The sequence below is a fragment of the Geosmithia morbida genome, assembly GCF_012550715.1.
Source record: "Geosmithia morbida isolate 1262 chromosome Unknown scaffold_2, whole genome shotgun sequence".
Taxonomy (NCBI): domain Eukaryota; kingdom Fungi; phylum Ascomycota; class Sordariomycetes; order Hypocreales; family Bionectriaceae; genus Geosmithia; species Geosmithia morbida.
In genome coordinates this window covers 349,939-373,866 of record NW_023336189.1, presented here as the reverse complement: position 1 = coordinate 373,866, position 23,928 = coordinate 349,939, and the positions used below count along the sequence as shown (strand labels likewise).

The 23,928-nt window shown below is 55.8% G+C and overlaps 10 protein-coding genes across 10 annotated transcripts; 5 read left to right on the top strand and 5 right to left on the bottom strand.

Annotated features, from left to right (window-relative positions):
• Positions 1-62: 62 nt before the first annotated feature.
• GMORB2_3765 (Translin family) lies at positions 63-1,057 on the top strand (the record flags this gene model as incomplete). Its single annotated transcript, XM_035465741.1, has 2 exons — positions 63-250; positions 478-1,057. The coding sequence occupies 2 exons, from the start codon at positions 63-65 to the stop codon at positions 1,055-1,057; spliced, it is 768 nt and encodes a 255-aa protein (XP_035323578.1).
• A 3,080-nt stretch (positions 1,058-4,137) lies between these two features.
• Positions 4,138-5,341, top strand: GMORB2_3764 (uncharacterized protein; the record flags this gene model as incomplete). The annotated part of the gene is made up of 2 exons (XM_035465740.1): positions 4,138-4,329; positions 4,448-5,341. The coding sequence occupies 2 exons, from the start codon at positions 4,138-4,140 to the stop codon at positions 5,339-5,341; spliced, it is 1,086 nt and encodes a 361-aa protein (XP_035323577.1).
• A 580-nt stretch (positions 5,342-5,921) lies between these two features.
• Positions 5,922-8,750, bottom strand: GMORB2_3763 (Zinc finger, ZZ type; the record flags this gene model as incomplete). The annotated part of the gene is made up of 1 exon (XM_035465739.1): positions 5,922-8,750. One exon carries the CDS (start codon positions 8,748-8,750, stop codon positions 5,922-5,924), a length of 2,829 nt encoding a protein of 942 aa, XP_035323576.1.
• Positions 8,751-9,472: 722 nt separating this feature from the next.
• Positions 9,473-10,344, top strand: GMORB2_3762 (Hypoxia induced protein conserved region; the record flags this gene model as incomplete). The annotated part of the gene is made up of 3 exons (XM_035465738.1): positions 9,473-9,531; positions 9,592-9,662; positions 9,761-10,344. Coding segments are annotated over 3 exons (714 nt in total), but the record flags the coding sequence as incomplete, so codon positions are not given.
• Positions 10,345-10,609: 265 nt separating this feature from the next.
• Positions 10,610-12,539, bottom strand: GMORB2_3761 (Meiotically up-regulated glycoproteins C-terminal; the record flags this gene model as incomplete). The annotated part of the gene is made up of 2 exons (XM_035465737.1): positions 10,610-12,340; positions 12,474-12,539. The coding sequence occupies 2 exons, from the start codon at positions 12,537-12,539 to the stop codon at positions 10,610-10,612; spliced, it is 1,797 nt and encodes a 598-aa protein (XP_035323574.1).
• A 564-nt stretch (positions 12,540-13,103) lies between these two features.
• On the bottom strand, positions 13,104-14,747 carry GMORB2_3760 (uncharacterized protein; the record flags this gene model as incomplete). The annotated part of the gene is made up of 3 exons (XM_035465736.1): positions 13,104-13,778; positions 13,866-13,985; positions 14,073-14,747. The coding sequence occupies 3 exons, from the start codon at positions 14,745-14,747 to the stop codon at positions 13,104-13,106; spliced, it is 1,470 nt and encodes a 489-aa protein (XP_035323573.1).
• An 878-nt stretch (positions 14,748-15,625) lies between these two features.
• On the top strand, positions 15,626-16,563 carry GMORB2_3759 (uncharacterized protein; the record flags this gene model as incomplete). Its single annotated transcript, XM_035465735.1, has 4 exons — positions 15,626-15,925; positions 16,000-16,068; positions 16,143-16,250; positions 16,330-16,563. 4 exons carry the CDS (start codon positions 15,626-15,628, stop codon positions 16,561-16,563), a joined length of 711 nt encoding a protein of 236 aa, XP_035323572.1.
• A 535-nt stretch (positions 16,564-17,098) lies between these two features.
• Positions 17,099-19,976, bottom strand: GMORB2_3758 (uncharacterized protein; the record flags this gene model as incomplete). Its single annotated transcript, XM_035465734.1, has 2 exons — positions 17,099-19,643; positions 19,717-19,976. 2 exons carry the CDS (start codon positions 19,974-19,976, stop codon positions 17,099-17,101), a joined length of 2,805 nt encoding a protein of 934 aa, XP_035323571.1.
• Positions 19,977-20,629: 653 nt separating this feature from the next.
• On the bottom strand, positions 20,630-20,767 carry GMORB2_3757 (uncharacterized protein; the record flags this gene model as incomplete). The annotated part of the gene is made up of 1 exon (XM_035465733.1): positions 20,630-20,767. One exon carries the CDS (start codon positions 20,765-20,767, stop codon positions 20,630-20,632), a length of 138 nt encoding a protein of 45 aa, XP_035323570.1.
• An 830-nt stretch (positions 20,768-21,597) lies between these two features.
• Positions 21,598-23,124, top strand: GMORB2_3756 (abhydrolase domain-containing protein 12; the record flags this gene model as incomplete). Its single annotated transcript, XM_035465732.1, is given in 6 exon segments — positions 21,598-21,710; positions 21,776-21,849; positions 21,927-22,178; positions 22,183-22,190; positions 22,220-22,949; positions 23,027-23,124. Coding segments are annotated over 6 exon segments (1,275 nt in total).
• Between the last annotated feature and the right edge of the window lie 804 nt (positions 23,125-23,928).

The following is a 23,928-nucleotide window of genomic DNA, read 5'->3' as shown; positions in this document are numbered from 1 at the left end:
ACACACACATATATATATATATACATATACATATACATATATATATATATATGACTCTCGTCATGTCAGGGGGTATCAAGAGGGATCACAATGGCAATACCCGCTCCAAGGACAACTCCGCCCAGGATGCTCCCCGCGGTCGGTTCCACGACATGTTTGAAGACTTTCGCGATGAGCTAGACGAGCACTACGATCGACGTGAGAGGATCATCAAGGCGTCAAGGGATATAACTGCTCTCAGCAAGAAGATGTATGTGGTCCACGACCGTCTTCTTTCCCATCATGCTCCGAGTCACACTCATTCATCTGCTCGATACTGACGATGAATGCCGGCTTCATAGCATCTTTTCCCTGCAAAGGTATATCATGGCATCTCACCATCACTGCTACTACTGCTCCTACTCCTTCTCCGATCCTCGCTCACCACCCCACTAACCTTTCTCATCTTTTTCTTTGTTCTTCTCTAAAAAAAAACAGAGTCAAGAAACTCAACCAAGACTTCCCTCCCAGCATCCAGAGAGAAGTAGACAGCCGCCTGTCAGAGATCTCCAAGCTCATCGCCTCCATCGGCCCGGACCTCCAGTCCATCAAGCGGTACCGCTACGGCCACAACCTCCGCGGGCTGGAGGAGCTCGTCGAGGCCCTCTCGTTCGCCCACTACCTCCGCCACCAGACCATCATCACCCCCGCCGAGGCCCAGGCGGCCATCCCGGCCGACGTCCTGGTGGCCCCCCACGACTACCTGTACGGCGTGTTCGACCTGTTTGGCGAGATGATGCGCTTCGCCACCGTCACCACCGCGCAGACGGGGCGGCTTGCCGGGGGGGGGCGGGAAGGTGAGGGGTCCGGCAGCGGCGGCCGGAACATTCTGGCTGATATCCACGAGCTCGGATGCGCGTACGAGATGCTGCCAGAGGTCCCTACCAAGGATTACGGCTTCAAGATGGAGGCCATGAGGCAGAGCATTGCCAAGGTGGAGAAGCTGGGATACGGGCTTGTCGTGAGGGGGAGCGAGAGGCCAAAGGGGTGGTTGCCTGATCTGAAGGATGATGTTTAAGACGTCGTCTGATGAGGGCATGACGTGTTTTCCCTCTCTCTCCCTTTCCTCTCTTCTTCTTCTTCTTCTTCTTTTCTTCTTAAAAAAAAGAAAAACTTTCTATTTCTTGTTTCTGTCTCTGTTTTCCATCAAGAACAAGGTCAGCTATCTATTCTTGTGGGAGTCGATGGCTTCGTCTCCTCTGCTGATGGGTTTCTTTGATCAGGTTACCCTACAGATGGACACGTCAATATTCTGACAGTGTACGAGCAGATGCTGTCATAATACATCAAGCATCGCGTCGGGCAGGAACAGAGTTGACGTCCTCTGATAGAGTGTTTACTTCATAATCTTGATCTTCCCATCCTGGGACGCGAAGTCCCGACACCCAGCCCCCGATCTGCGTACGAAGCCACCCACTTTCACTTTCGGCACGCCATCGGAGGGGTAGAGATGGGGGATATGATGCCCTCGGGTATAGTACTCGGTATGACAGGTTTATGGTGTGCTGGAACTGTCTATGCTGCATGTTCTGTCAGGATTAAACGGGCTGTTTTACTATTAGTCAATAAGATGAAGTGTATTATCGCTACTCGTGTGTTGAGTCTGTATTCTGGGCATGGTCGAAACTGCCGTGATGGTACGGATAGTATTATCACTCATCTGCCATCATGCTTATCACTGCAGAATTATCAAGATCAAGTCTGTATTCGTGGTGACTTTGAGGGCGACACGACTAGTATGGCGAGGTCCTCTATCCACCGGCATATGACTGTCTTTGTTCTTCTTCCGTTCCCATCTTCAACACCAGAAACCCATCCTCATCCGAGGGAACTAGGCAAGAAACGATGCAGGAAAACTTTGGCCAGTTTCCATTCCTTCTCACCCTCTCACCCTCTCACCCTGTCATCCTGTCATATCTTCATTTCGCATTAACAGGCCCAAGGGGAAAGGGGGGGGGGGGGGGTCTCCATGACACATATAGTTTCATCCATCTTAGCACACACAAGCGACTCTCGGGGTTATCAGCCCGAGTATCAGTCCGTACCCGTACCCGTACCCGTGTTAATCTGTACTCGCAGAGCGACCTGGTACTCGCGCTGACAGACCCGGTACAGTCCTGCGACCTTGTGCCCGAGGAGGCGGAGGAGGAGGAGGAGGAGGAGGAGGAGGAGGCCGTACGGAACATGTTGGATCATTGTGTGCAGTTGGAGCATTACACGCATGTCAGGATGAGACGGGACCTTCTCTCAAGATCAATACATCACATCACAGCTCCAAGGTAATAGATGGCGGCATGCTGCCCAACTCTTATCAAGGTCGGGGGGTGGGGGGCTTGGAACGGAGGAGGAAGAAGGAGGAGAGTATTATTATTATCACATACTCGTATACGAAAGAAGAAGAATAAGTCATGTATCATTTACCTGCGGATACCAGCAGAAGAGCAATACATGTATTCGTACGGACACATATAATACTGACTGATATCTCACGAGACTGGTAATAATAAAAATACATCAAAATACATGTAAAAAAAAAAAAGTATCACAACGGGGAGATTGTATTGGAAAGGGGGGGGGGGGGGGGGGGGGGGGGGGGGGGAGGGGGGGTGGGGGGGGGGGGGGGGGGGGGGGGGGGGGGGGGGGGGGGGGGGGGGGGGAAGAGAGGGAGTCCTACGGTGGACGGGAGACGACAACCTCCTGCGTTCAACTTATTGCCAGGTCACCGCCGGAGTCGACCATCCAGGTGGTGTTGATATATTACCCTGCTAATAAGTTTGATACATTTACGAGTATCAACCTACCAACCCCGGACAGCCCTATCGTATCTCTTCCTTTCTCTTCCTCTCTTCTCTTTTTCCCTCGCACGCTCTTCTCCTCCAGGCTCTCACTATGCACGGTTCTCCTGCGCGCGCGCCAATGGTAACTTGCGAAGAAAAGGGGGGTTGGGGTTGGGGTTGGGATTGCCAAGAACCCAGAGGTTGCATTCTTCCGACCGTCGCAGTCAGGGACTCGTCTCGGGATCCTGTCCAACCCCAAGCTCAACCCCTACCCCTGGTTGCAGTACGGGTACCAATACTAGGGTAATACGGAATACGGGTTATACGAGCTGGTCTCTCCTGTCAACCTGTCTGAGCAGGTCGAATTCGGATGTAGCCGAGGACGATTAATCTGCCATCGAGGGACCACAGCTTTGTTATTGTTGCTGTTCAAGTCTTCGTCTCTACAATTTAGTTTTCAAACGACACAACATCACCCCCTTTGCCAGAGAAGTGTTTGGACTATATGTGAAATTTCAAGGGACCCTATTCTCTTTTTCTTTTTCTTTTCTATCTTCCCTCTTTACTTTTGGCTTCAGAGAGAAGAAGAGAGAAGAAAAGAAACAAGGAAAGAAGTGAAGAAGAGAAAAAGAAGAGAGAAAAAGGAATACGCTCTTACATCTTCATCATTTATTCATCGAAAAAAGCCCTTTTTTTTTAACGAGTATTTTCCTAGTCAAATTTAATTTAACTTAATATAATGTAATGCAAGTTAATATATATATAAAATATTATACTTGCCTTTTATATATTTTTCCCCTCCCTTCTTTTCTTCCCTTGTCCCTTTCTCCAGAGTCCAGACATAGGAGACATACCCGTTTGGACATGGTATCAAACCATGTTCCTGTTCAGGACTTGAAGCAACCCCGTCATTCTTGGCGGCACCTTATTTGCCGTACCTGTATCCATCTTGGCTACAATCTTGGCAGCGGCTAAGCCGTTGGGTGGTTCCTCATGGAGCCTCCTCCCCCGGTTCTGAGTTGATAGATACGGTTAGTAGCCCAAGGTGAGTATTGGTATAAAGATCAAGATCACGCCCGGTCCATCAGTCTTCTTTCTTGTAGATTCATCAAGCAAACTCATCCTTCCTTCTTTCCATCCTTCTTTTTTCCCTTCTTCACATAGCGGTCCTGGTGATTTCGCTCAACTTCACTTCTTTCTCTCTTTTTTGAACAATCAACCGCTAGGTCCGGTCTTTATCTTCTCTTCTTCTTATAACTTCTATTATCTCATCACCTGTTTTTTTTTTCCCTTCCTCCTCTTTCCATCTCGATTTCTCAAAATGTCTGTGTACAAGACTATTCTTCTCTCCACTCTCCTGGCCGTCACCGAGGCCCGCTTCGGTCAGGAGCAGATCCCCGTGTCTGCCGTCAGCTCCCTCGGTGCTCAGGGTTTCGGTGACCCCGGTGTCGCCGAGACCATTGCCGGTAGTATCCCTGGTTCTCTCCTTGCTGCTGCCAGCCCTTGTGACAAGGTAAGGATCTACCCCCCTCCCCCTTCCTGTGGTTTCCAGCACCTCTCAGAAGAGAAGGAAGAAAAACCAGTAGGATCTGTCGATGCTTCGTATCAGGGTGCTAACATGTGAATATCAGCTCTCCATTGCCGACCAGATGCTCGACCAGCTCGGTACCGACCAGGCCGTCATCGATGCTGCCATCGGTCTCGTCTCGGCCGAGACCAACTTCAACCCCTTCGCCGTCGACAAGCCCTTCGTCTGCGCCGACGCCACCCTCCCGACCCACGCCGAGCTCCGCGGCATCACGCCCCTGGTCGACCCCGCCGTCGGCGGCTCCGACGTGGCCAACAGGCTCTCCGAGGAGTCTCAGGCCACCCCCTTTGACGCCACCGGCCTCTCCCAGGGCGAGGTCCTGATCCAGAACGGCTTCACCAACTTCACCGCCCAGGACGCCTCCGGCACCAACACCGTCCTCGCCGGTCAGGATGGCAGCGGCGACGCCACGGATACCACCGGCGACGATGCCGGCGATGATGCCGGCGCTACTGCCTCCGCCACCGCCACCGCCATCGCCTCCGCCTCCGCCACCGCCATCGTCACCAAGACGAAGGACAGCTGCAAGGCCAAGGCCACCGCCACCGCTACCGCCTCCGCCTCCGCCACCGCCAGCGCCAGCCCCGCCGCCGGAACTGGAAACGCCGGAACGGGTAATGCCGACTTCGGCAAGTGCACGCCCACCATGGCCCGCGTCGGCGGTCTCAACGGCCGCCCGGCCGACGAGTTCACCTTCATCCCCCAGGATCCCCTCGTCGCCGAGGGTCAGCAGGAGGCCCTCAACCCCAACATCATCACCAACCGCATCTGCGACCAGCTCATCAACGTCTGCGAGGCCTCCGACACCGCTCACACCGAGTGCCTCGACGCAAAGGCCCAGATCGAGGCCCTCGGCACCAGGGACCAGACTACCGCCGACACCTGGAACAAGCTTCTCGGCTTCGACAATGTCGACTCTACCGTTGCTACTCTCTAGAACCTTTCTTGAAAGATCTTCTCTCCTTCCTCCACCCCTCTTCTAAAAGCAAGTAGGCATGATTTGGAAAGGAATTGAAAAAAAGGGGGAGCGGCATGCCGATTGGATTGTCATATCGTATCATTTTTATATTTATATATCACATGTATAATAGAAAGAAAGAGACGCGGGGTTTGTAAGATGGGAACGCCATAGTCGAGACAGAAAACAAGAAAAAAAAGTTACGAGGTTGAAATATCTGTGTGTGCAATTTTACTCCTGTCGTGAAGCAGGGAGGCCTTGTATTGCTCATGAGACTTCATCGACTTGAATGGAGAGATTGAATACCATATACTCCAGGTACTTAAGCGAAAACACCATGATCTAGAATGTTCATCCACTAACGTACACTGGAAACTAGTAATAGGCACAATGTGGAATATACATGTATGCTGTAAGAGGAGAAGGAAACAAAGAAAGCACCCATTACTGACTGTAAACCCTTTTTCGATCCAAAGAAAACAGAGAGTCCAGGAACAGCAGGATATGAAAAAAGAATACAAGAGTACCAGTACAGCAAGTCCATGGACTGCCGTCCCTCTCAAGGAATGCAGAAATCTATCCAGCTCCCCAGATAATCGAGACGGTTGCCCCGGTTCTCTTGGCTCCTGTAGATGTCACGAAACTCCTCAAAGTTCAGCTTGCCCCAGCCGCCCCGCTCGATCGCCCGCTCCTCGACCCTGTTGAGCTGCTTCCACCACTTGAGCGTCTCGTCCGACGGCTCCGGATCCTGACGCTCCGGCATCGTCGTCGACGTATCCTCCTCTTCTCCGCCCGCTGCAGCCGTATCGGGATAGTAGTGGTGGCCTCCCGTGTACAGCCCATCTTGGGGCAGACTGTTCGGACGGAACTGCGGCATTGTCGGGTCGTGGGATGGCGACGACGGCTGCTGCTCGGCGGCCGCCTCCCCGTCGACGATGACGTCCGGGTGCTCCTCGCTGCTCAGGTCGACGGCGTTCCTAGGCGGGGCGTTATCGGCATCCCCATTCGTGGCGACGGTGTACCCTGTTTCTGCCAGGAGCTGCTGCAGACTCTTCTCCGACGCTGGCTTGTCGATGCCATCGTCGTCGCCGGCGCCGTCATTTCCAGCCGGCTGTCGGATGCCGTCTGGTTGGTCGTCTCCGCCGTCCCCATCGCCACCCCGCGGCTTGTCTGAGGCGGGCGAAGGAGCAACGTAAGCCTCGATCCGATCGCTGAACTTTTCCCGCAGATGCTTCGTCTCCCTGGCCTGTATGGCAAGGTCCTCGGCCGGCTTGAAGATGGTGTCGAGGAGCTCGTTGAATGCTTGCTGCGTGACCTGGTAGAGGATCTCCTTGCCGGCATCCCTCTCCGAATCGGAAATCTCCACGCCGCCCCACCGCTCCGGGATGCTCCTCGTCGACGTAGACTGGTTGGATCGCGTCTCAGGATCGTCCGTGTTGTCGGCGAATCGCACCTTGGAGCTGGACCGCGATCGCGACAGCATGGAGGGCAGACCCGGCATCTTGGACGTCTCAGCTTTGCCGTCTTCGTCGTCGCCGTCTTCGTCGTCGTCGCCGTCATCGTCGTCGTCGTCGTCGTCGTCATCGTCGTCGTGGCCACCATCGTCTTGCTGCGCATCGAGGAAGATGTCCTCGTTATCTTGCCAATCATCCGGTGCGCTGCCGCCCTCCTCCTCGTCGAGGTAGAACTGGCGTCTCTTCCAGCGCTCATGTAGCTGAGCACGGGCCATATCGCGCCGGCGCTTCTCCAGACGGGGGATGCTGTGTCGGCTCTGCGCCAGTGCCCTGATCCTCTCCTCCGTCTCCGTCGGATAGGGGGCTTCACGAGGCCCAGGAAGGTTGTCACGGCCGTCTTCTCCGTCCTCGGTCTCACCGCCGGAGCCGTCATCATCATCCTCCTCCTCGATATCCAGCGTGCGGTTCTCCGCGGAGGCACCGGCCAGCTCATCGAGCGTGGTCGGTGGTTCGATCAGCGTCATCAGATACGGCCTCTGCGTATCCGAGATGATCACGTCGGTGCCGTCCACGCCCTGCACATTAGCGGCGCGGGCAAAGTACCTCCACCGGGACCTGTCTGCCGGGTCATAGGCGAAGAGGCTCGTCAGGATGTCGTTTCGAGAGGCCGTGTCCCCCCCGTTCTCGGCAACGGCACCGGTCCCCTCGGCGACGTCGACGCTCCCGTCTCTGTGGAGCGTCTTGCCGTCCAGGGTCAGACCTCCCCTGTGGGCGTGGGGGACGCGTCCCTCACGACCGAAGAGGCTGCTGAGCGGCTGGCGGCTATCGATCAGCTGCTGGGCCTCCGTGTTCGTGAGGAGCTGGTCCTCCAGCCCGTCTAGGATGTCCTTGTGCATCTGCTTATACAGTACGTAATAGGCCCTGAACATGCGGAGGAAGTCCTTGCGGCTGACGTAGCCGTCCTCGTCGATATCGTAGCCCTCAAAGATCTTCTGCAGCTTGTCACGGCGTTTTCGGTAGGACAGCCCGTGCAGGAACTCGGAGAAGCCGACGAAGCCGTCATTGTTGGTGTCGTAGAAGGACCACATGCGGTCGTGTATCAGGTTGGGGGCGGCATGCCGGGACCCTCCGGTCGGCACGAGGCAGCGCTCGAATATCTTGCGGTCCATTGCCAAGCACAGCTCGTCCGGGTCGTCTTTCCACTCCGTATTGGCCATAAAGGTCCACTGCTCCCAAAAGGCCTCGAGCTCGGGCCTCTCGAAGCCCGTCTCGGCTGACAGCTTGGTGATGAGGGCCTTTGGCAGGACCCGCAGGCACGAGTCAGGGTCGCCGGTGTACCAGACAGGCTGCATCTGCCTGGGGCCAAAGGGAGGTGCAGGCACCCTGATCTTGTAGAGTATGTGCGTCTTGGTGTGGAAGCCCTGAGACTCGCAGGCCTCGCAGAGGTCGAAATCGGCGCAGTTGGCGCAGCGGTAGCGGATACCGCGGATGGGCACCATCCCGCAGGCGTTGCACTGGCATCCTCTATGTACGCACCCGTTCCTCCGGGCGTTGTCTTCGGAGACGCGGAAGAGCAGGTTGACAATGTTGTGGCCTCTCCGCTGCGTGGGCACGTTGCTCATGTCGTTCCACCACTCGTCGCTGGCATCAGAGGATGCGTTGCCGATGGGGTGGGCTGTACCGTCCGCATCCGCATTCTCGTCGCCGGCCGGCTCCGAGGATGAGCTCGAGTGGGATTCGCGTCGTCGTGAGGGTCGGGTGCGACGGATGGCATTACTACGATGCAGCCTCACACCTACGACGGTGTCGGGCTGGTTCGAGGAACTGCTCAGGTAGGCGTAGTATGCGACCGATACGGCGCAGAAAGCAGAGACGACGGCGACGGCCAGCCGGGGCCGCGTGATGCTCTCTATGGAAGGCGTGGTCAACCACATGGTTGACTACCTCTGGCGCATGTTGGATGGACAGAGTCCCCGTTTGCTCCTCGACAATGTACCTGCGGGCCGGCGAGACTCCGATGACGACGGCGTATCTGCTTATGTCCGATTTCGAAAGAAGACACGGTATCTTGTGTGGCGAGCAGCGGTCGAGAGCTGAAGAAGAAGAGATGACTGAGTTGTGTTGTCGATTGGGAGATGCAGGAGGGTGGGACGCTGACGCAACAAAAACTTGGAGGAGGAGCTACGTAGCTACTCGTAGAGCTTCCCGTGAAGCAGGAGGTACTCGCCCGCATTGCCGTCCGTACCCGCTATAACCCTAAGCTGAGCGGGACCGCTGGGGGACTGGAACCTGTAGCGGTTACAGCGGCCTGATGCAGGCCATATAGCCCTGTGAGCACCTGGAACCCCTGTGACCTCCAGGCTCTAGCCTGCAATCCATGCTGAGCCGCCTCTGCAGCAGGGAGGGATAATCGGTGGACCCCTTTCCCACCGGGCAGAACCGCAAATGCGTCACTACCAACTCCGCCCGCCAACTCCGCCGCTTCGGCGACGTTTTGCCGTCCACTCGAGCCTCTCGTCGATACTTCTTCTTTTCTCTACTTCCAGACCTTTCTAAACCACGCTCATCCAACCGGCACATCGCTACCCCGATTGAAAGAAGAGAGAAGAGAAAGAAGGACATTTCCAGGCTTCAAGGGCATATTCTCAGCGTAGCCATGACCGGCCGACCGACCGAGATTTCTGGGCAGATGCCCTCGTCGTTTGACAGCACCCCGTACGTCACGCGATGATACACGTACTCACTGGGCCGCCGCTTACGATTGAATGCTCACAGGGAATTCCACAATGAGCGTGCCATGCAAAAGGTGTTCCGCAAGGTTAAGGAGGAGCCTCTCGTCCCCCTAGGTACGTCGCCTTCTTTCTCCTCTTCTCTTCCTCTCGACAGCTAGCGACACATGAGCGCTGACACGTCTTGCTCTCTATTCTCTCTTCCCGCTCTGCAGGAATCGGCCTTACCGTCGCCGCCTTCATCAATGCCTACCGAGCCCTCAGGCGCGGCGATTCGAAGCAGGCGAACCGCATGTTCCGCGCCCGTGTGGCCGCCCAGGGCTTCACCGTCGTCGCCATGGTCGCCGGGAGCATGTACTACAGCCAGGACAGGGCCAAGACCAAGGAGCTGAGGGAGCTGCAGAGCCAGCGCGACGCCGAGGAGAAGCGCGTCAAGTGGATCCGCGAGCTCGAGGCCCGAGACGAGGAGGACAAGGCCATGAGGAGCCTCGTGCAGAAGAAGGTTGCCGAGCGCAACGCTGCCGCCGCCGCCGCCGCTTCTTCTTCTTCTTACACCGAGAACGATGCTGCTGCTCCCGCCGAGAAGAGCGGCGGCGGCGGCGGCGGCGGCGGTGGTGGCATGCTCGGAAATATGGGACTCTGGTCCGAGGGCGAGAAGAAGGCTGCCGAGGCCCAGGAGGCAGCCGCTCAGTCGGGAAAGTCGAGGAAGGAGAATCCCAAAAGCTCGTTAGGCGCGCTGGGAGAGATCCTGGCATCGCAGAAGAAGGACGAGGGCAAGAAGGATGACGGCGAGCCCAAGAGGTAGGAAGACACGACCGTAAGAGATCTGCGGGCTCCTTGCACCAGTCACCACAGGCGAGCCAGTGTATATTATACTAGTCAGGGGCGGGGAGGAATGTATGGGCATCGCGAGGGGACTGTGAAGGAACACATCATGTATAATGGCCCTTCCCTAACTGTACCGTGTCACATGAGAAGCAAAACACCAATGAATAAATCCAATCTCCTATGAAGAGGGAAACGCCCTCTCCGTTGTGACATGGAGAAGTACATCAGATTGGCGATCAAGCCATGGATCCGCCGCTGCGATTGCCGCCTCCGACAAGTCCAGCCATCTCCAGCAGCGCTCGGTCTGCCTCTATATCCCCCGATCCCAGGTTGATCTTGCGACGAGCTTCGGCTTCCTTGGCTTCCCAAGCCCACCTGTCAGCCTGGGCTTTTGCCTCCTTGTCGCCGCCGCAGCCCCAGACCTCGAGACTTTCGACCTGGAACCGGTCCTGAAAGTTGAATTGTCGGATGGAGCTGGTTTGGAAGGCGCCTCCGCGCGAGGTGAAGTCGTGGTTGAAGACGCCGAACTCGAACGAGCCGTCGAGGGTGAGCGATACAGACCCCATAGGGAGGACGCCGTTCCTGCGGCCCGATTTGGTCGGGTGCGGGTGCGCACCACCAAAGGACAGGCACGGGTCGTTGGCCGGCGGCTTGGTAAAGGTGACATAGTCGGTGTTGAGGGTCGAGGCAGCAAAGACGTCGTGGACGGGCTCGAGCTGGAAGAGCACCGTGTCCGAGTCGCCAAAGCATTCCCTGTGCGTATGCTTCCACGGCTCCCTGATATAGACGCCGAATGTGAGACGGTCCGACTTGCTGCCGTCGGGAAAGCGCTTGGGTGGTAGCATGTCGGCAAAGGCCGACTCCCGCCCGCCGTCGGGGACGCTGCTGATCCGTGTGCCCCGGACGAGAACCAGCGTAGGCGCCCGCCAGTTGAACACCTTGGTCTCGAAGCTGCCCATGGAAAAGCCCGCTTCGTTACCCGAGTATAGCGGCCTCACGCGACGGAAGAGGGAGTCGCCCGGGATGAAGAATGACAGCTGCGCAAGGGAGTGCTCATTAAGGATCTCGCCCACTTGCGGAAGGAGCGGCTGTACGGCCTTGGCCGGCTCCGGTTTCTCCTCGTCGCCCTTGTGCTTGGAGAGACCGAGGTCCTGGGCGAACAGGAAATGCTCAAATATGCCGTTGAAACCTCTGAACAGGTTTGGGAGCAGGGTCGGTACCACGCTCTTGAAGCGGCTGTACCTGATGCCCGGAGAGGTCTCCACGTCAACAAAGGCCGCGAGGATAGACTCGGCCGTAGCCCGGAGCGCTTCCAGACTCTCCCCGGAGGCGTGGTCGGAGTACTGGGAGAGACGTTCGTCCCCGGCCATGGGTGCCGCGAGGAGGAGGAGCATGAGGATCTTCCGGAAGTTGTCGGGCGGGATCATGGCGCCGTGCGAGGGTGGCGGGTCTCCCTGCTTGAAGGCATCATCAATGTCCAGCAGCTCGAAGGCGGTGAGGACCAGGTCTTCGTCATCTTCGTCGTCATCGTCGTTTGCCGCTTGGTCGATTCCGAACCCGGCATTTGAAGATGAAGCCTGTTTAGCTGCCTCGTCGGCGGAGCTTCCAGTCTCGGCCACCTTCTTGTCGTGCACGGCGAGCGCCTTGAAGAAGAGTCTGTTCCTGTCGGAGGCACCTCTGGCCAAGACCTTGCGGTACCGCTCCGTCATGATCACCAGCACTATGATGAGCTGGGGGAGTTCCAGCACAGCAGGGGCATCGTGGAGGAAGGGAAAGGCCCCGATGTACGAGATCATCTGGAAGATGACGGGGGCAGCCCCAATGATGTCGGGGATTTCGAGGAACCGCGCGACACTGTCCTCTTTCAGGTAGCGCACGTTACCCTGACGATCTGCCAGGCTTTCAAAGGCTGCCTTGAGCAGGTAGAATTCCAGAGAGCTGAAGCACTTGTCCTTGAAGGTGACCGCCTATCGTGTTGATCTCCCATGACGGTTCCAGGTCTCAGCAACGGTATCTTACTCTGCACAATCTGAACATATCTCCATCTAGACCGCCAGAGCCCGCCAGAGAGGCAGATACGGGTGAGGAGGTTTTACATACGAGTCGCTTTGTGAGCTCCTCCCGCGATTGCTGTCGGGGAGGCTCGTCCGACATGGCTTGGCCCATGATGAATAGAGAGGCGTGATGTCACAGAGCGATAGCAGCTTTCAAACAGGCATGGTGCCGCCGAGGGGAGGGGCGAAGTTGAAAGGGCAGGGCTGAAGGCTTGGCTCAACTTCGGTGTAGGGATATCGACAAAGAGATGAGATGGGAATAAGAAAAAGAGAGATAAGATGATGCATAATTCAGCTTAGGATTGTCGAAGGCCGTGAGATGAACCACGGCTCTCTGTTTCAACAAGGTGTGGCTGGAGCCCTACAAGCTCATCAGCCACAAACACGCACGCATAGAGTTAGAGTTGAGAGAGGCGATGACGCAATGCCGCTTGGCTGTACAGATCAGCCTGGACGTAAACATGGCCTGATCAAAAACAGCAACACCGTCACCACCGTCATCAGACCGCAGACAGTCTTGATGAGAACAGTCGTATCAAACTGTTCATTTCCATTTCACGACATCTACTTGAGATGATATGAACCCTCCCAATCTCCCCGATGTATCCCCCAGGTGTATCCCCCAGATGTATCCCCCAGATGTATCCCTCAGAAGCTGTGCCGTCTGGTGTGGAGATCAATACTCGTCGATATAGGCAAGGCCGTCCTCTGCGGCGAATCCAGGCCAGATCTCCTGACCCCAAGAGATATCGAGGTCACCAAACCCGTCCTCCTTGAGCTTCTTGACGTTCTTGCGGGCCTTCTTCGCCTTCTTCTCATCCTTCTTTCTCTGCTTCTTTGTCTTCCACCCTTTTCCGTGATCTTCCCCCCTGTCCCTCCTGCGTTGTGCCTCCTCTCTGGTCCTGGTTCTCAGATCGAAGATGATGTCCTTCTCCAACTTCAGCCAGTCAGCCTTTTGCCTGTTGTAGTCTCTCTCGAGCTTCCTGGGCTCCTGAGGCCACTGCTGACGAGTCTCGATGCACTTCCAAGCCGTCTGTGACTCGGCAAAGTCAGACTCGTAGCCGCCCATGCGCGCCCAGTCGTGCGTTCGCACGTAGTCGGCGAAGAGATGGCTGGGCTGAGGCGCGCCGTGCTTGGTGTGCCACTCGTCAGGGATGACGGCGGGGAATTGCTTGGTCAGGACAGGTCGAATCGATGGGTCGTTGCTGTACAGGAGGTCGCCCACTTGCTTGTAGACTATGTACAGGATCTCGATCTTGTCAAAGACGATGCACCGGGCGGGATCGTCAGCCGCAAACTCGTCAGCCCTTGTGGATAGAGCCTGAAGAAAGGCCGAGGCTTGGTACGAGTACTGGAAGGAGGAGGAGAGGGAGGTTAATATGTCTGTATCTCTTTTTCACCCCCTCTGGTTCGAGTATATCGGGTAATGTCGACTCACATCGAGATAGCATTTCATGATGCGCATCTGGTCATGCTCGGTGACAATGGTTGCGTCGTGGATCTGGCCGATCAGAACCTGGAGGATCTCAGTCCAAGCGAGAACTCCCCGAAGGATTGCCTGTACAAAAACGTCAGTGAGATTTTCGAACAAGGAGAAGAAGAAAACGGGAGAGGAGGTCTGAGTCAACCCAAGGCCAGAGCATACCGGTGCGTGGCCACCGCCAGAGCCTTTGACCCTGAACTGATCAGTGACGCTGTCCGCAGTGATGAGCTCTGCCGGAGCGATCATGATGTGAGCAAGCCACTCTAGGGCGCGAAAAGACATGCAGCCTTCCAGGGCGTCCAGACGTCTTCCGTTCCGGCACGTCTGCCAGCTCAGATCCCACCACTCTCGGGGACCCGCGTACTGAGGGTTCCACGGCTTTCTCCGCCACTGTCTGGCGAAGCCGTAAATCACATCGCCCGAGCCCCTCTTCCGGAGCCTTCCGAGGCTGCGAGGTTCGACTCTGGTGACAGTAATCCGGTCGTCCTCGGCAAATGTGTTGTTGTCGGGGGGGATGCTGGTGGTGTTGACGTTGGTGAGGTTGCTGCTGGCACATGTGCTCTCACCGTCTACCCTGCTGGGGCGATTGATGCCAGCACTGCCGTTGGGATTGGCCTCCCTGACACCGCAAGGCGTGAGGACATATGACCTGTTGGGGGGAAGCTCATTGAGGAGCACAGTCAGATTGTAGCCGTGGAAGATCTCGTCAGAGTCGTCGGGCATGGTCCTAGTCATGGTCTCCATCGTGGTGCTGACGTTCCAGTTGCGCTGGACGATCCCCGAGACCGCCGCTATGGGTGCCAGGAGGGCAGCAGCCACGATGCTCCTGAAGAGCATGGCTGTGGTAGTGGGAGAAGATAAGTAGTAATGTATGAGTGTATGGTCTCGATGGCAGATGGACACTTGTTGGAAGCCTGATCGTGACAGAAGCCTTGAAACGTTGGGATCAGATGTGTGTCTGTGTGCGTGTGTGTCTGAGGAGGGAGAGAAGAGGATACAGGATCCTCAAGGGGAGGGGGCCTCTATTTATCTGTGGGCAAGCAGCAGCTATCCTCGAGCTTCGAAGCGTATTCTTCTGCTCACACTGGTCATCTGTCCTATTCTATGTGATTCTAGATACTCAAGAAACTCTGTCTTGGTAGACTTAGAGCTTCGCGGAGACAGTCAATACTGACGTGCAGCCTCGAACACTCAGAGCCATCAGGAGAAGGCGCAGTGCATTGGTATCAAGTGGATGGTTCCTTCAAGTTGCCAACAAAGTCACGGTATCTCACTCATTTCAGTGTACGGTGGACTACACGACGAAAGCACCATACTCAGTACCGGTACTATGAGACCTCAACGGGAAGAGGCAACTGCATGTTGTCTTCATCAGCATTCAACATGTTTACTGTAAAGTATATGCATAGAGTCAATATGAATATCACCCAACGAAACTCCAAATCTTCTTCCCCGTGTTGAGGAGTCACAAGATATAAACGTGAAATGTAAATAAAGCACCTTCCGTACTTTTGGAAGTTTAATCATGGTCGTCCATGTATAGAAGGACGGTCTCCCCATCGCTCCTGACTCTTGGATCTGTCCTCCAACATGCACACTTTGTCTCCCTTCATCCCCCATCCAGGAACGATCAAATACCTGCTAAGAGACTGCACATCAATCTGGTTGATACCTGTAGCTCTCTTCATTCACTGAGAAGCAGATGACCACACAAGATGAAGCCGTTCCACATCTTCCTTCTCATTCTGTGCTTCCCGGCCCTGATAAGGGCCGGGACCTGGCAGAACAACGTATCCCCGTCTAGATCCAAGTTTGACAAGCACGTCGGATCCGGTGCTAAGAAGTGCCATGCCCGCATGGTCAAACGTGGAGGCCCCCTTCTCTTCCCCCAGCCGATCGAGCTCAACCTCGATCAAGAGGCTCTCTTCCGCAGCCTCATCGAGCACGTCTACTGGATCATGTACCTGATTTCAGAAGACAGTGTCCATCATAGAGACGGTATGAAGGCAACCATTGTAAGCTGATGCTCCCAAGGATGAGAAAGAATAGGAGAATTACGAAAACCCGGGTACTGACAAGTTGACTGCAGGAGGATTGGAAAACGCTAAAACGGTGCATCCCACACTACCGATACATCCTCCAGGAAGACATGACGCACGTATGTACACCATCCAACCCCCCCTCCTCACCCCTCCCGGTCATGTGCCAGATAGCTAACCCTTTCCTCCACAGGCTTTCCTAGGTCTGAAGGAGGTTGCCAAGGTTCTGGCTAGAGTCGCTCCCGCAATTCCTGGGGAGACTACTATGCTTCTATCGGATGACTTGGCCATGACAACGCTGGTATGTCCCTCGTTCCTCTGTCACTCCTGGTTTCTTTGGGGGAGGGGAGTTCCCTATGGATGCTAATACGCTTCACTAGAAGCTCGTCGGTTTCCTCAGCGAAATGTACGCCGACATTGGCATGCCACAGTGGCTTCTCGAACAGCCCAGCGCTTCCATGAGTGCCCTTCTCAGCTACCTCGCCTGCGATATCACCAAGCCCAGCGGTTGCGTCGACATGCCCGACTTCCAGAGGATATACACCAACGTCAAGTACCAAAGCCCGGAACCTCCCCTGGTCGAATACCGCGAGGACGATGACCCGCAACCGTGAGGGCGTAGTACTTAGCTATAGGCCAGGCAGGAGAGTCCCCCGTTTGGGTTCCTGTGCAAGTGCAGTCTTCTACTGCCGTTACTACATAGAAGGCCAAACAGGATGGAATCTACAAACTGACAATATTCAACAATATGGGGCTCAGCTTATACCCTGCCTTGTACTTTGTATATGACCCAAGATCCTAGATCTCGGGCGTAGAAGTTGAAGGGATGCCAGCACCTCATATTTACGTGTAAAGAGCAGTGTAAACAGAAATGTAAATAAACAAACACAACATGTTCATCCGCACGTCAAGAGTAGGTTGCAACTTCAAAGCGGCCCACGTTCAAATCAGCAGAGTGTCATTCAACGAGAGCTTAGCAGGGGATCAGAGCTTGAAAACAGTCTGGCCGTCACATTGCAACCCCCTGGCACATGAAATCGTACGGAAAAGTCTCAGTTTAGATGGCCGACGTGGGGGGATTTGATATCTCTAGCAGTCAGACAGCTAAATGGTGCAGGCTACATTTTATCACCACTATCCCCATCTAACCTATAGCTGAACAGTCGGCCCCTTAGCTGCGACCGAGTGAATGAGGCGCCTATACTGCGCCTCAGCCTCGTCGTCTTCATTCACGGAGTGTGGCACATGGTCCACCTTTGCAGGTGCACTTGCCGGCGTCGTCCAGAGCACACTTGGTTTGGAGAGCTGCAGGGGCGCCGGCGCCGGCGCAGACGCATCCGGTTCAATCTTCTTGGCTTCATCCAGCCTCTCGGCTCTTTGTCTCCGCCCTTCCTCGTTGCGCCCGTGTCCGTGCTCGCGCTCGCGCTCGTCGTCGTCGTCCTCCTCCTTGACGGTCCGTGGCAGACGCAGGGCGAGGTGGACGTACTCCGCACGGATCAGCCTGTCCATCATGTCATTCATGTGCTGCCTCACCTCGTCCTGCGGGGGCACGACCCGCGCGAGGTTCTCGAGATGGCGGCCCGACTGGCTGGACAGGCGTATCGTTACGGGCTGGTAGTATTCGAGGTCCGGTTCGCCGCCGTAATCAGGGTCGCCGCCTTTGCGGGTGATGAGGAACGAGGCTACCACCTGCATCTGGCCCGATATCGTCGGCAGGTACTCCAGGATGCTGTATTTGGGGAACAGGTACCGGTCTCCCGTGCCGAGGTCGAATATGACCTTTGTCACGTCGCTCTTGAGCGGCGGCGGCGGCGGTAGAGGCGTGGGGGCTTTGTAGCGGATTGTCTGCTTGGGGGCTTGAGGCTGGATGTTTCCGTTGTCATCGACTGGTCCGTGAGGTGCCTGACCCTGTGGGGGATTCGGCGGTCCCGGCAGCTGCTGTTGCAGCTGCGGCTGCGGCTGCGGCTGATGTTGATGCTGATGCTGAGGCGCTGGAGGGAGCTTTTGCTCCGGTTGCAGTTGAGGTGCTGCAGGAGTCTGTTTCGGTTGCGGTGGCGGTTGGGGTGCTGGAGGAAGCTTTTGCTGCGGCGGCGGCGGCGGCGGATGATGATGATGATTATGTTGTTGTTGTTGTTGTTGTTGTTGTTGTTGTTGTTGCTGATTCTGCGGGGGGCGCAGTTGCTGCTGCTGCTGCTGCTGCTGCTGCTGCTGCTGCTGCTGCTTCTGCGGAGGGTGTTGCAGGTGCTGCGACGTAGTCTTGGAGTCTCTGTGCAGACGATCGAGTATCTCTTTGAGATCCGTCGAGTCCGTGAATCCTGGCTTATCCGTGGCTATGCGCCTACACATGGCCTTTGTACGCTCATCCTCGAGCGCTGCCTTGACGAGCAGGACGACCAGGGCGTCGCTTCGCGGGGGCGGCTTGAGGTCCGCTGCCTTCTGGTTGAGGTTGGAGGCAAGCACAAAGTCGAGGATGGCGCACACCTCGACCGCAAAGTACTTGACCGTCCGGCCATCCACGAGAAGTCTGTCTGCTGATGGGCCCTGCTGTCCACCTCCTCGCTTATACTCTGCATTCAGTTGGTTGATTATACTCTGGAAATGGTTGAGTTCCTCCTGCTTTGCCTGTCCGACGGCAACCCTCTTCATAAGATCTCTAAGCTCTGGATCGCCTGAGGCTCGCTGGGCCAAGAGGGCTATCACAGGGTCATTCGTGGCGGGTTTGGCTGCGGGCGCCGGGGCAGCGGTATTGAGCTTGCCGGACCCAGAAGCTGTTGCTGCTGGTCCCGCTTTCGCCGGTGCCGGCTGACCCGGTGCGGCATTGGCAGCCGGTCTCGCTGGGGGTCTCGACGTCGGTCGTGCGCCGGTAGGAGGCGTGCCAGCAGGCGATGTCCCGGCTGCCTGCGGTGCTGGAGGGGGATTCGGAGGCGGCCGAACAGTAGCCGTGTTGGGAGGTGTTCCGGCGGCTGGTGGGACTGTTGTCTTGCCGACTGCTGCCGGCCCCGGAGGAGGTCTCGGCGGGTAGCTCGGCGCAGGTGAAGGGGTGGTCCCCCCAAGAGCTGTAGAAGGGGCTGCTGCTAGCCTTGGACCGTCAGAGGCCCTCCTTTCGGGTTCATTCGAGGGTGGCCTCTGAAGCTGAGGCTGAGGCTGCGCAGAGATAGGGGCCGGGCTACCAGAGGCGTGTCGAGCGTCTGGCGCCGGTGAGTGAGCGGCCGCCACTGGAGGCCCCGGGAGCGGCACGTAGCTGTTTGGCTGGCCATACTGGATGACTGGGCGAGCCTGGGCTGGTTGGAAATGTTGCTGTTGGTACCGCTGCTGCTGCTGCTGCTGCTGCTGCTGCTGTCGTTGGAGTTGTCGCTGCTGCTGCAGTTGGTATTGCTGCTGCTGCTGCTGCTGCTGCTGCTGCTGCTTGAGCTGTTGCTTCTGCTGCTGCACCATTTGTTTATGCTTCTGCTGCGCCTCCTTGTGCTGTTGCCGTAGCTTGGGGTCCTTAACGACATACATGGTGGCTTCGAAGATGTGCGGTTCGAGTGTGATGGTGACTGGCCCGACCTTCGACATGGTGTCCTTGGAGGGGTTTTTAGGGTCCTCTTGCAGGACGCCCTTGCGCTTATGAGGTTTTGTCCAGTACTTCTCGAAAAGGCCTCCGTTTATCCATTTGTCCCGTGACCGGATGAGAGATTCGACAAGAACGCCGCTGTGGTGCTGTGATTAGCAAATGTGCTGGGCAGTACAGAAGGCCTATCTTCTGCCGTCTGGAAGATTCTCACCTCTCGTAAACGTCCTGGTATTCCTCTATCGACAGATCATCAGGCTGTGGCTTCTCGACTGTAGGAAGGGGTTTGCCAGCCTCGATAGAGATGGGCAGAGGAGGTGGCGGCGGCGGAGGGGGCGTCTTCTCGACGACGGGAGGAGGCGTGGGTTCGGGCACAGGTTCCGGCGTGGGCTCGCGGGGTGTCGATTGCCGGCGCTTAGATGCCCTCCCGAGTCGCGTTGACGTCCGAGAGGGCGCCTTGCGCTTCTTCTCCATCGTGGTGGGAGATCAGTCGTGGACGTGTATCGTCGTCGTCGTCGTCCGTTCGTCGAACTTAGATACGCATGGTAGGAGTAGACAAGGTAGATGGATATATACGCGTCTTGCGTTGCATGCAGGGAGCACGCGGAGGCATGTATGGCAGAAGAGCGTAGTGAACCGATCGCATGAATAGGTGGCGGGTGCTGTGCGAGCACATAGAATGGGAACCGATGTAGTCTGCAAGGTTGAAGGTACCATTCTTCATCGCCAGAATGCTCTGACGCGATTCACCGGAAGTCAGAGCGCGTGATTGGTCTGGGGTGCATCGGTGGGGCGGATTACCCTTTTGGATGCTCGCGTGTTAGTGAAGCCTCTTTATCGTTGAATCGATCAGGACTCTCGTCTCTCTTCTCAAAGCTCTCCTCTCACATATGAAGATGGGGGGGGGATTCCGAGAGGTAATATTCGATATCTGGGACTCGTTTCTGCGAATCCTCGCTCCCTATTCGTTCAATGTCGTTGTCAATCAGGCATGTCTGATTTGCCTTTCTCCCCAATGCTACATGTTTTGTATGAGTACGTGCTTGCAAGCGAGCCTCGAACAGACTCAAAGCCCTGACTAAATCAGGTCCGGTATGATTATCCGGGATATATCACGTAGGAAACTCCTAGTCTGGCCAGAGAATGGGAAAAGATGAGTCCCAATACTTCAGTCGCATAGGAGCTATAACCGACTGCCCCTTGGAGTCGGAGAAGGCGAAACTTGCGGCTACAGAGGCAACCAGGGCGGATGCGTGGAGCTTCATGGCGTCTTGCCGCTCGATTGGAAGGATGCAGTCTCGATGATTACCGCGCAGCTTGAGCTTATGGGATCCCGTCCCCTCATTCCTCTCAAAGGGAATCCTTGGGTCTGAATACCCGTACTCACACGGACAGGCGCCCGTCTGACTTGGGAACATGCGAGAAGCCCGAGAAACGGTCGTACCAGTTCGGAATCAAGGTTGAGTGAGACCTTGTATGAATAATTGTCAACGGCGGGTAACAACCAGTGATCTCACAAGCATAGAAAAGGAAGAAAAATATACATGTATCAAAAGGAAAGGGAACAGACAGTATCGGAGGAACGATAGAAGAAAAGTGCAAAAGAAAAAAAAAACTCGAATGGGGTGAACCGGGATCGAACCGGTGACCTTCAGATTTTAATGATTGAAGTTTGACTTCAGTCTGACGCGCTCCCAACTACGCCACCGCCCCGAGGAATCAGATGACAGATCGAAGCTCCCAAAGGCAATACAAGGGAATCACGTGATGCTACTGGCCGGTCCCCAGACGACTGTTCACAATATTATTGTCAAAATTGAGACTTACGGTACACTGAAGGGTCATAGACAAGTCTCGGACGGTCCTCTGTCGTGTTTGGGAGCGCTGCTGCTTCTCAGATGACAGTATCTCCGTGTCGACTCAACCGAAGGTGGCTGCCCAGGAGATCACCTCCACGAAAGCTACTACCACCGTACTCGTACTCCAGCAACAAGGCCCACCTCCGCGGCTTCTACCATGTAATGCTCTCCATATCGCTACCATCCAGTACCACCATCCGGCCTTGGCTCTGTCTCGGAACACAACTGTCTTCACCATGGCAATACGTCTGCATCACAGTCTCAGGCACGCGGCCTGGGCCGTCATAGTGCCATTAGCTCTATATGCCATCTTCCTGATCCTGGCCGTGAATCCTTTCTTCCAGAGACAGTGGGTCCCAGCTTCCTCCATCTTCTTGGGCGACATCCTCGGCTCGCTAACCGACGACTGGCCAGCTTTGTGTACGCTCACAAGATCAGCTCTCTTCTATGGAGTGACCTGAACAACCCCGGTAAATGGGGGTTTGCCAGTTCGTTCTTCCCAAGATCCCTACGCTGCCGACCAGGAAGATGACAAAGAGCTCACACCCGCGCCTGCTGCTCCCAGGAAACCAGGTCACGCCCTTCCAGCTCGGGACGGCTGATGGCGAGACCATCTACGCCTGGCATATCCTTCCACTGCCGACCTATCTGCAGAATGAGGATGCGCTGTCTGTCGGGTCTCCCGCGTTTGCGCAAGACGTCACGCAGACCGAGTCATTTAAGCTGCTGAAGGAGGATCCGGAGGCAAAGGTCATCCTGAACTGTGGGTTCATCCCCCTCCCTGTGTCCGGGACCAGTATGATTCCTAACACGTCAGGTAGTTCACGGGGTAGGTCCTGCCCCCCTTCACCAGACTAGGGCTCCCCTGCTCATGCTAGGCCGGCGCAGAACGCAGGTCACGTCGCCGAGGTTATCCGCCCGGCCACCTACCATTCCCTGACAGCCACGTCTAACTACCACATCATCACGTTTGACTACAGAGGATACGGTCACTCCACGGGCAGTCCCGACGAGGCCGGTCTCGTCGAGGACGGTTCGGCCGTGGTGGAATGGGTCATGAACGTCGCCGGCATCCCGCCCGAGCGCATCCTTCTTCTCGGGCAGAGCCTGGGGACAGCCGTGGCCAGCGCCGTGACCGAGCGCTACGTCTCGCGCGGCGTCGAGTTCGCCGGACTAGTCCTCGTAGCCGGCTTCAGCGACCTGGCGACGATGCTGGCCGAGTACCGTATCGGGGGCGTCTTCCCCGTGCTCGCCCCTCTCCGCTCGTGGCCGTTCCTCATCAACCTGCTGCAGAGCCTGGTTGTCGATACGTGGCGTACGGACGACCGGCTTGCCAGCATTGTGCGAAACACCAAGAACCGCTTGAGGCTCTCTCTGGTCCACGCAAAGAACGATGCCGATATACCCTGGACACAGGACAATAAGCTGTTCAGGGCTGCCGTCAACGAGGTTGTCAAGATTGAGGGACACGAAGATTTCGACGCGTGGAAACAGACGAAGACGATTCGGACGAGCGACGATGCATTTGTGACGACATGGAAGTCCGATCCAGATGTAATTGTCCGGCAAGAGCTGTTCGCAGTCGGAGGTGAGTTGGGCCCCCAAGTTAAAGATGATGTCTGGTCAGCGGAAGTTGGAACTGATAACTTTTCTCTCTCTCATCAGGTCACAATAACATCATGACGTACGCTCCTCTGCCGCTGGCCATCATGAGATGTTTCAACTCTGCTGGGACAGGTCGCTCTCGAGGGGGAGAGGAGTAGTGATGTTGTAGCTGAGTGCTGCTACACATTAATAGATGCATATATCAAGGTCAGTCTGGAGGCGGCCACCTAAAAATACTCCATGATTGGTTATGATAGTGAGTAGCACTCGGTGTACCTGCGACCCATAGACACCTCCATAAGGCTACTTCCCTCGACGATTGCCGATATCGTCTCTGTTCTTCAGAGGAGACAATCGTTAAGAAAAAAAAAACCCCCAATTAGAATTCAGTTTCTTTTGAATATCTCGGTCTGATGAGGGCGTAGCTTCAAACAGATTGTGAGTAAGAATAAAGGTGTTGTCGTGGATATCGAATAGGAAAATATGCAATTATAAGAGTAGATGTTCTCTATTGATATGAATATACTCATATATTGGTGGTTAAAAGCGGACATTCTAGATTCATTATTTTACTAGCAATTAGCAAAACGGGTGACCGCTTTCCAAGGGGCTGGCCACTTCCTCCCGGCTGACCTCAAGTATTACAATTGAAAAAAGGACGGTCAATGGTCCGTCAAGGGATAGGAGCTAGATGACGGTTAGGATGTCTTGTTCGAATGAATCATGACGGCCAAGACTTTGACGATAGTTGTCGAATATTATTGCTAGGCATGTCAACTACTGCAGTGTCAAATCATACATGATACACTGCAACTTGAATAATTCAGGGACCTTGTTGGTGACGAGATGGGCCGGTGGCCGCATGATGCCCCGCAGTAGACGTCTGCCCCCCACCATCGCCAGCTTCTCTCACCCGAACCTTCTCCCTTCCCTTCTCACTCTCCGACCCTCCTAGACGACAA